Source organism: Struthio camelus, chromosome Z (genome assembly GCF_040807025.1).
Source record: "Struthio camelus isolate bStrCam1 chromosome Z, bStrCam1.hap1, whole genome shotgun sequence".
NCBI lineage: Eukaryota > Metazoa > Chordata > Aves > Struthioniformes > Struthionidae > Struthio > Struthio camelus.
In genome coordinates, this window is record NC_090982.1 from 43,537,066 (window position 1) to 43,547,599 (window position 10,534).

At 41.5% G+C, this 10,534-nt stretch overlaps 1 protein-coding gene across 1 annotated transcript; it reads left to right on the plus strand.

Moving 5' to 3' along the window:
- Positions 1-835: 835 nt before the first annotated feature.
- LOC104151002 (transmembrane emp24 domain-containing protein 7) lies at positions 836-9,615 on the plus strand. Its single transcript, XM_068927005.1, has 3 exons — positions 836-1,029; positions 3,935-4,180; positions 6,646-9,615. The coding sequence occupies exons 1-3, from the start codon at positions 856-858 to the stop codon at positions 6,880-6,882; spliced, it is 657 nt and encodes a 218-aa protein (XP_068783106.1). The 5' UTR covers positions 836-855; the 3' UTR covers positions 6,883-9,615.
- The last annotated feature ends 919 nt before the right edge of the window (positions 9,616-10,534 follow it).

Here is a 10,534-nt window from a genome sequence, read left to right on the forward strand (position 1 = left end):
CCCGTGGGGCAGGCCTGACAGAGAGGGGAACTCTCTGGAGACTTGCGTGAGCGTTCGGCCAAGTCCGCGTCAACCCTCCGTGTAGCCGAGCAGCTCGGCAGCGCCTGGCTGAGGGTGTTCGTGCTGTGCAGAGTCCACCTTGCTGGGTTTTTGGTTTAGGTTGGGTTGGGCTTTTTTTTAACATCGATTTTGATACAAAGCGATTTAACGTTAGGACGTTTTAACCTTCCCAGTTTGGGAGTCGCAGCGGAGAAAGACCTAAGCGAAGCAGGTTATCCGGGACCGGAGAGGCCCACCCGCGGGGCGTGAAGAAGCGCTTTTATACCTAGCAGGGGCTCAGGGGCAGGCACAGGGCACTGCGCTGGGACAGGAAAGCGCGGCCGCCACCGCCTCCCCTTCCTGCCTCTCCGCACCGACCGGCTCCCGCTGCCCGGGCGCCGGTTGCCCGCGGGGCCGCGCCCAGGCCCTCGCGGCGCCGCCGGGCCGCCACGCTCCCTGGCGACCGTTGCCAGGCAGCGAACGCGCGCGGCGCGGGGGCCGGGGCTGGGAGGGCGGCGCGAACCCCGCCCGGCGGCCGGCGAGGCCCCGCCCCTTCCACGCGGAACACCACGTCTACAAAAGCATGGGGGCTCACCCGGAAGCGCTTCCGGGAGGGCGGGCGGCGCGCGGCCTTCTGGGTGCTTCCGGGTGCGCGGCGCCCTCCCCCCGCTTTCCGCCCGTCCGCCACGCCGCTGCCGCCGCCGCCTTCCCCCGCCGCCTTCCCCCGCCTTCCCCCGCGCCCGCCGGGCCCTGACGCGGGGCCGCCCTCCGCCGCGGCTCGGCCGCCGCCGCCCGCCCGCCCGCCCGCGCTGGGAGATGCCGTTACGGGGCCGCGGGGCCGCGGGGCCCTGGGGGCGGCTGGCGCTGCCGCTGCTGCTGGCCGCCTGCGCCGCCCGCGCCTCCGAGATCACCTTCGAGCTGCCCGACAACGCCAAGCAGTGCTTCTACGAGGAGATCGCCCAGGGCACCAAGTGCACCCTCGAGTTCCAGGTACCGCGGCCCGCCGGGCCCCGGCGCCGGCCCGGGCCTGGCGGCGGCGGGCAGCGGCCTCGGGCCGGGCCCTCTCGCCGGGGGGCGCTCCCGGCTCTGGGCCGTTCTTCGTTTCGTTTTCCTCCGGTGCTCTGAGCGCCTCCGTGCAGGAGCGGTGGTTGGAGTTGCTGCTTAGTAGCCCGCTCAACTGAGGAGACCTTACAGACGAGCGAGTATTTTGGGAAAGGCACGAGTTTAGTCCGGAACGAGGCAAAGTGTATAAAGCTGGCTGTGAAATCTAGTGATATCTCTACCTCAATCATAGTGACTGGTACAGTGCCCCATCTGTAAAATAGCTAAAGTACTTAAAAATACCGCTGCCAAATAGGTGCGGTGAAAGTGATTTAATTGTGGCTTGTGAAGCATTTGCATGATGAGCACCGTGCAGCGTAAGGAACTGATACCTCTCAAGTCAGAGCACGGTTTGGAGGGGCCACACAGCAAACAGTGACAAAGTGATTGAACGGGTTGTTAATTACTAGCTAGGTGTCCCAGGCTCGGGACAGGAGTCGCTCCCTGTGGGAGCGAGCTCCTCGGGGATAGGAGTCTTACAGAAAATAAAATACGCAAGCAACTAAAATACACTTGAAAGCTATGGCTAATGTGTGTGTTAAATGAGGTTTCACAGCTACTCTTGATTCTCCTGGTCTCTAATGTTTTGAAGCTGCAGCCATAGTGATAGTGGTGTGCAGCTTTCTGATGTTTAAAAAGCAAACAGTAGCCCAGGTAGTTTGGATGCCTCTGGAGTTTATCAGCGGGCTTCAAGTCTGTCACTTCAGCTGGTGAAGTCCTTAACAGCAAGTAGTGCAGTAGCAGCACTAGAGAAGTCGTCCTTGTTAATGGAAATCATGCTTATCTTTGAGGGCTCTTGAGGGGCTGCATGCTTTAATGGACTGTCTCTTTTCTTTCAAGTCCCATATTTATTTCTTTCCTAGCTCCTGTCCCACCTTTAGTGTTTTCAGGAACAATTCAGTTCCCACCAATATTAGCCCTTGTACTCTGTCCTACACGTTTCAGCTCTTTGTTAGGATTTTTTTCTGCTCCTCTGTTTCTCAGATCCCTGCCTGTTCCTTGCTGTTTTTTCATGAAGTCTCTTCTGTGCAGTATTTTTTTCCCTGTTGTGAACTGGATGTCATTGGAGATTGCAGGACAGACGCCTGCTATTCTTACTTTCATTGGTGGTCTTAACCCGGATCAAAACAGCAAGGGTACTGTTAAAAAGAAAATCTACTTTGTCCTGCTACTAGTAGATTGAGATGCAGTGTCCTTAGGTGCTATGTCAGAAAGAAGAGCAGAGGGGAGGCTCAAGCAAGCTCAGTGGGAAGGAATGCTAGGGGAACTTCCAAGCAAGTCTTTCCCATGTGTATGTAAGCTGACCCTTTTAGGGTCTGTGATATATGTGAATGAATTTCATATAAGTGGTCAAGAGCCTGTCCCTGTCAAATTTAAGATTAAACCTCAAAGATGAGCTATTATTTTGTTACTGAAAATTTTATTCCTGTGTTCTTCTTTGCAACCAGATAATCATTTCTGTATGAAATACTCAAAAAGAAAAACCCAACTAGATGCAGACATCCAGGGTAGGAAACCCAAATATGATAAAGTCTGAAAGGATGAGGCGGTAGGAGTCTGAAAATAGTCTTGTAATGGGTTGTTCAGAGGAGCTGTAATAAGCAGTGTTTCTACCTGATGATAACGGATTGGAGAAGCAGTTATTTAAATGCATTTGCCCTTTGTGTCTTGTCATCACATTTTTGGAAAAAATATGAAGATATCACTTGTCAACTGGACACTTAAAATTTGATACCTAGATAGACAGATGGAGGTTTAAATCATATTATGCCAAGCGCTTATCAGAAGTCTGTTTTTTGGTTCTTGGCACCTCTGAATAAATCTTTGTAGCATTACATATTCAAATAGATACTCAGTTATTTCAAGTGAAGGTAAAACTCCTGTATTTTAGAAGGCTTCTCCACACACGTGAAGGGCCATGCCTTTGGATGCATGTCCTTTCCTCCTTCAGGATGCTTTATCTGGAAGGCAAGAAGTTGGGAGCAAGGATTAAACTTAAAACTGCTAGCCTGAGGGTCATGAAAATAAGAAATTTTGAACTGCTAGTTGGCCTTGCCTTGGAGATAGGATTGCTAGTCTGATTCTGTAGAGCAATGTGCTGTAGACCAGCACTAATCAAAGCCTGAAAATAGTTGAAGCAATCTCAAATCGCTTGTAGACATTATCTGAATGTGCTGCTGTTGGAAACGGTCGTTAACTGTGCATAGGTGAGGCAGCAGATCCTCTAGAACGTCACTCTGTTGACGTACGCGTATGAAAATGAGCCAGGCTGTAATACCTGTTCTACTGGACATAAGCCATTCCTGCAGCATAAAGCAGCTTGACCTAATAGGCTAATTATGCAGTGCCCATTAGGTCGTACAGAAAGGGTTTGTTTTATTGCATTTAAGTGATCTCGTTTACTGAATCAATTCCAGCCCCTGGATGGGCTTGTGAATATAGGAAATGATTGATTCATTACGGTTAAGTCTTTGCCCCGGCAAGTTTCATCTGCTGTAGCCTCTAGTGTAGTACCGGTATCTAAACCAAAGTACCTAAAATCGCTCTTGCAAACTGTTTGAAAAAGTAGCTGACACTAAATGTACTGAAGTAAAGAAAAAGTGTTCGGAGCTATGCGTGACCCGTAAGAACGATTTTTGCAAACTTACATTGAAAGGTTTTCAAATTAATGCATTATGTTTTAAAACATATTTGTCAGACCAAGAAACCTTGAAATACCACTTGACTAGTCTTACTTGTGAGAATAAATGTATGTTCTGTTAAAAAGACAACTTCTTGGGGTTTTTTTTTCCAGGTGATCACTGGAGGTCATTATGATGTTGACTGTCGGTTGGAAGATCCTGATGGCATTGTATTGTACAAAGAGATGAAGAAGCAATATGATAGTTTCACGTTTACTGCATCCAGAAACGGAACGTACAAATTCTGCTTCAGCAATGAGTTCTCTACTTTCACACACAAAACTGTGTACTTCGATTTCCAGGTTGGAGAAGATCCTCCATTGTTTCCTAGTGAGAACAGAGTAACTGCGCTTACCCAGGTAAAATGCTGTTGTTCGACTGCAACTGTTAGATGGAGTGAATGTTTTTCCAATTCAACTGCACTAGATATCTATATCGTTTTTAAAAATTAATGGGTTGGAGCGTCTTTAAAATAACCTGAGTTACTGAAAATGAGCCTTTTCCTTAAGGTAGGATTTATAGAACACAGAGCAGAGATGAGAAGGAGTTGCCAAATGTTTAAGAGAAAATGAGGATTAGTAACTTAAAGTGTAGGCCAGTGTGTGTGTTTGTATTTTTTTATTTTTATTTTTAAGAAAACTGCCTTTTAATGCTATGGTTCTATGTCTGTGGAAGTGTGGATTTCATGAAGTGTAAAATATCAGTGGATCGGGGTTTTAAAAATTTCTGAACTTTAGAGGAAATGGAAAAAATTCTAGCCAAGTAAAACCCAAATGAACAAAAGCAGTCATACTTAGCTGGTTTCTAGCTACTTGTTCTTTATAAGACCCTTTGAATGTCAAAGCATTATTCTTAGTCCAGACTTATTCTCCTAACGTTCCCCTCTTTCTTCAGGATTTTGGTTTTGCGTTACCTCTGGCCAAACTAAATCCGTCAAAATTTCCCCTTGGAACCCTTGTCCCATGAATTTTTATTCATGTTCTTTACGTTATAACTGTCACCAAACATAATTTTAAACAACCATTTAAAAAATGCTGGGTGTGGCCACTGTTTTACTAATCTGAATTTAAAGGTATAAATGCTGCTTCGCCAATATCCATCAACTTTCACTCACCTGAATTTACTCCATGTAAGTCTGCAGTAGCTAAGATTTGTAATGACTAGGTGACCTGCTGTGAATTCAGTTACAGTTCTCTTTCTTCTTGTCACCTTTCTTCTCTGCTTATTGTCTTTTGATTACTGATACCTTACCTTTCTGTGTTATTGTCCTTTCTTTGGTCTTCATTCTGTGTTTTGTATGGCAGGTTTTTGTTTTGTTTTTGTCTATTTTTGTTGTGTTTTGTCTTTTTTCTTTTTTCTCTTTTTTGTTGTTTGAGTTTTTTGCTACCTTGACACCAGGTGACCAATAGAGGGAGTTTTGGAAGCAAAGAACATGCATCTTTGCAGCCCTTCCTGGGCTGTGGGAGAGGATACAAGAAAAATCAAGTTAACCAGTGGGTTGTTTCATACATAATACAGATAAGATCTCTGGGGAAAGGGGAAGTATAATGTATCCTTGCTAAGTAGGTGCTCATTGCTGTTTTCTTTGAGGCTTGTAGTGTGATCAAATTTGGGGCAGACTTTCACAGGGACTGGAAAAGGTAAATCCCTGAAACCAGACTGACTTCATCTTTAAATTTAAGATTCCTGTTGCAGAGTATGAGGGCTCTATAATTTATTGATGAGATCAATGGCAGAACTTAATGCAAGAAATCTCTTTCTGAATTTTGTTCAGAAGACTATCTTAGACTTGTTCAGACACCTTCCTTGAAAGTTATCCACTTGAAAAGCAGATCTGGCACAGGTATAAGTGACTGAGACACCTTCTTAGGGTGTCAGACGCTTTCTTTTCAGAAAATACTGCTTTTAGGACAAAACTAACTGTAGCTGGCTAAAACTTCAGTATTTTGAAGATATATTCATTAATTTCGTAATGCTCAAAACAGGCAGTGATGGGTACTGACTTAGAGGATAAACTGAAAATGGAGAAAGTTTATGTGAAAAAATGATCTAGGACTTGGAAAGCCAAGAGTGCATAGAGGTTGAAAAGGTTAAAATTTTTCAGTTTAGAACATGAAATGTGGTTCTTACGAGAGATGATGAATGAGGTTGGACAGTTTTTAAAGTGTGTATTACATGAATGTGATAGCATGCAGGACCACTGAAAGGTAACAGAATTGTCCTTTCTCTAATCACTTTTCACATAAGACGTGACTAGCAGAAGATTCTCTTGCCCAAAGAACATGTTGATGTCCGTAGTCTAGACTTCAGGATTTTATAAAACTTGAGTTTAAGTGAGAATTATGCGTGAAAATCATTATGCTTGTGTACATTACATGCTCATGTAGTTCACTATGCATATCTTAATGATGTAAATTACTTAGTAGCTACCTAAATCTGGGAAGAGATGTATTGCTTGTTTGGCTAGTATATGCAGAATTAACAAAGGAGGGATCACTGACGTATTTCAGTACAGAGTTTCTTATGTTGCCTTCTGAACCTAAGCATACATGAATTTAAGTTTCATGTTGTGATTCTTAGTGTGTCACTGCTTAGTGCATCTGCAGTTTTACAAGCTTCTATACTTAAGTCATCACGTTGGTGTGTGCAGAATTTGATTAATCAAGTTACATTTTATAATATTTCAGCGTGACAGTGGACTGAGCTGATCTTTAGTCTGTAAAGTTACGTGAATCCTAGTGTTAAATATCAAACTACAAAACTTGACAGATAACGTGTTAGAAGGGTTCTTTATTCAGAGCTCTGTATTTGTTTACTTCTCTAGATGGAGTCTGCCTGTGTTTCAATTCATGAAGCTCTGAAGTCTGTCATCGATTATCAGACTCATTTCCGGTTGAGAGAAGCACAAGGCCGCAGCAGAGCAGAGGATTTAAACACAAGAGTAGCCTATTGGTCAATAGGAGAAGCAATCATTCTTCTTGTAGTTAGTATCGGGCAGGTATTTCTCCTCAAAAGCTTCTTCTCAGATAAAAGAACCACCACAACCCGTGTTGGATCATAACTGGCAGTGATAATGCTTCAGGTCATTGTGTGCTATTCATCTGTAAAATTACTGTTCTCCGATTGATTGTAGGTACAAAGGAACTAAATATGTGCAACATTTAAATGTCTACCCCTCCTCATCCATTAAAATCACAGAACATGCCCCCCAAAAATACAGAAGGAACTCCCAGTTTGAAATATAAAGAAAACTAAGTTAATATTTTCTGATGCTTGTATTAAATATCTGGCAGTGACCAGCCTTTCTGTATTTCTACTAATTTTAATCCAAACAGAATTTGACTTTACCAATAAGATTACCCATTACTAGCGAGTTTATGCCATTAAGATATAGTACTTCAAAAGAACCAGTGATTTAGTGTCTGATGCACAAGACAATACGTATGAAAAAGTGATTCGATTTTAATTTTCAGGCTGAATGTATTGGGTTACAAACAAGCAAATGTGATGAACTGTAGTTGCAAAATGTTTTATTGCACTGTTTTGATTTGCTGTAACAAAAAAATCCAATGGTATTCTTTACTTATTTGTAAAACTATTGCAAGCTTGACACTACATCATGGCACAAATTCTCCACCAGCCTGGTAAGTCTCCACCTTCAAAACTTGCTAAATTTTATACTTGAGTGCATTTGCTTAAACACACGTTCTTCTACATAAAAAAATATTACATTCCCTCTTTTACAATGTTTTATTGAACAACTTGTAAACGGAGACTACTCAGGAAATCCACTTTCTGTATTCAAAAATCCAAATCTCCAAATGTATTTTAAAAAAGGCAGTAAATTAGGGAATCTTGTAACTTTGTCACTGAAGCTGTATAGTCTCTGTACTCATTTATGCTGCTGCTGCTTTTCAGATCTAAGACCAGAGATAACTTGGTTTGTTAAGCAACACAGCACCAGCACTGGACAAAGTTACATTACATCTGTTAGGCACATACAAAGCTTTTTACTAAATTCTTTTCCTATTAAGAGGCCAATTTGATATTGATACTGCATTGCACGAGTGCTGTACATTTTATTACCCTGTGTGTGGTGCACTGATACATTATGGCCTTGTGCATCTAATTGCCACTCTTTTTTGCTAGTGGTCAGGAAATGTTTTAAATATTTCAGGGTATCTTTTTAGTAGATTTGTAGTTACGTTGTTTCCACTGCTCATGTCTTTAGTAGCTTATGTATTGTAAAGTCTTGTTTTATTTGGATGTGGAAGGTAGTAAATGTATGTACATACAAGTAGCTTGAACTGAGCTAGTCAAGATAAGGCTAAACTCCTTCAGATGGCTCTGGAGCAGTAAACTGTCTCTGTCTAATTCTTAAGTGCACACAAACTAAACTAAGTTGAAAAGTGTTGTGTGTTACTGACCTTAATTGAAAAGATGCTACTTAAACTAGCTTTCAGCAAGCAGAGAAAGAATGCTAAATCCTCATTAATTGCCTGTATTTCCAGCAAAAAATTGAGAAGTGCACATACAGGTGACACTTGGGCATTCTGAATAATTGATCTAAGATGACCTGACTTTAACATGTTGTGATAGTTTAAAAAAAGTATTCCTTGTCTCTGAACTGATCAATTACTCTTTCAGAAACTGAAGAAAAACACTTCAAAAAATAGTTAAAAGGTCACTGGGGTATTAAAAAGCTTAATGTATATTAAATTCAGGATTATGTTTAGTATCCTTCTATCTTGTACTGAATTTTAAAGATTGCAGTCCCATTTTTGGGATGCAAGCTTCCCAGAAATAGACTCTCAAAAATTGGAACAAAAAAGCTAGCGCTTTCTTCTTATGACATAAATCTGTGCCTGCACACAGTATTCTCCTATTGTACCTATATGCTTTGTTCTTGTGTGTTTCAGCAACTGATCTGCAGGATTTTGTGCTTTATTACACAGAAAAATGAAGCAAATAGGGCAGTTTGGGTGCAAGTATGGGATGAGAACATGATATAATTTTGATAGTGTCCACTATAATCTTCTGAAGAGTGAATATCACTTGTGAGTAGCTCTAATCACAACAAAAGCATTTGTTTTAAAGATGTGAAACATGATTTTTTTTTCCACCAAATCAGTTGTTCTGTGTGCTGTCAAAATTGGTAAACAATGGTAAACCAAATACTGGTTGGCCATCACATACATGTCTATTTTTTCCTAATGTTTGAATGTGTGAAGTGGGACAGTTAACTCGATATTACTCCCACTGCAGAGGTTTAGTGGACTTGACTTTTGTGTTGAAGTTAGGTATCTGAACCAATCCTCTGGTATCTTGCTGCATAATATGCAGCAATAGATTAAAAATGCCTTTATTTTTGTGTTATTAAAAACATGGCACAAATACACATGTTTAAACATAGCTGTATATATTTTTTAAACTAAGTTACTGAATAGGATATAATAAAACACATGCTAATACTTCAACAGTGGGTGAAGAAATGCTTTGTGATTTTTTTTTTTTTGGTTAAAGCCACATCTTTTTATGTATGAGAAGAATAGTTTCCTTTACTGGTGTGATGCACAACTAAATCACCCTGCATTAAATGGGATACAGCTGTGTTTTTAAATTGCAAAAGGCCCTGGGTTTCAGCTATTCCTTGGATGTTTTATGTTTACAAAACTTCTTTTCATGTCCTGAAATGTCAGTTCTTGTTTTAGTTTGCAAAAAAAAGTTTAGTTTGAATAAGACAAAAAGCAGACCCTGTGAATATTGTATGGGAAAATAAAAATTAATATATGAATGTTGTCTGCTTGTTTTGTTTGCATTTGGTGGGGGAGTATTCTTCTTCCAAGAAGCTCTGAATAACAATTTGAGAAGTTGACATGTATCTTAACACATTACTTGCAAAAGCATAAATCCACCTGACACTTGATCGTTACTTCTGTCACTGTACTTTGAGGGGTGCACCAGGTCACTGCTGTTCCCGGTTAGCTGTGCTTTCAGGTCACTGGAAAAACTCAGGTTTGAGCAAGATAGTGTGGTTACTGGCTTTTTGCAGTGCATGCGATAGTATTTATAAATCTGTTCCTGTTGGAGTGGAGTTTGGAGTATTTGACCCCTGGTGCCAGGAATGATGTGGAACCTACTGTATCTGTTCACATTAATTCTTGTAGATGCACGGTTAATACAGGATGAGCCAAAAACCATTATCGAAATAATGGTGTCTAATGATGGGATATAAACTTTAAATAGTTCTTGTGGTAGCTTAATTTGTAGTTGCAGGTATTTTGTATTATGTAGCTTATTGCTGAATGCTGGCACGTACCACTTTGACAAATTTAAGTTTTAGAAATCTGATTTAGATAGCTGGCATTGATATGTGGGCACTTTCCAAAATGTGCTTTTTCCTCCTGTTTCTTTGCTCTCCTTTACTGGTTGTCCTGCATTCACAGTCTTCCAAGAATATTTACAGTAAGTGAATTCAAGAAAGCTTTTTGTCTAGAAATATGGGTAAATTCTACCATTTCTGTGGAGTGTTAGTATTATGGTCAGCTAGTCGCGTGGGTTTTTATGAGTGCCTGACGCTCAGGATTGCAAGGTCACTTAAGACAGGTTGTGGTGGTCTGGAGCATGTTTACACTGAAAACCGATCATCTTACCAAAAAAAGAATTACTTAAAAAAAAAAAAGAAAGAAAAAAAGAAAAAAGAAAGTAAAAAT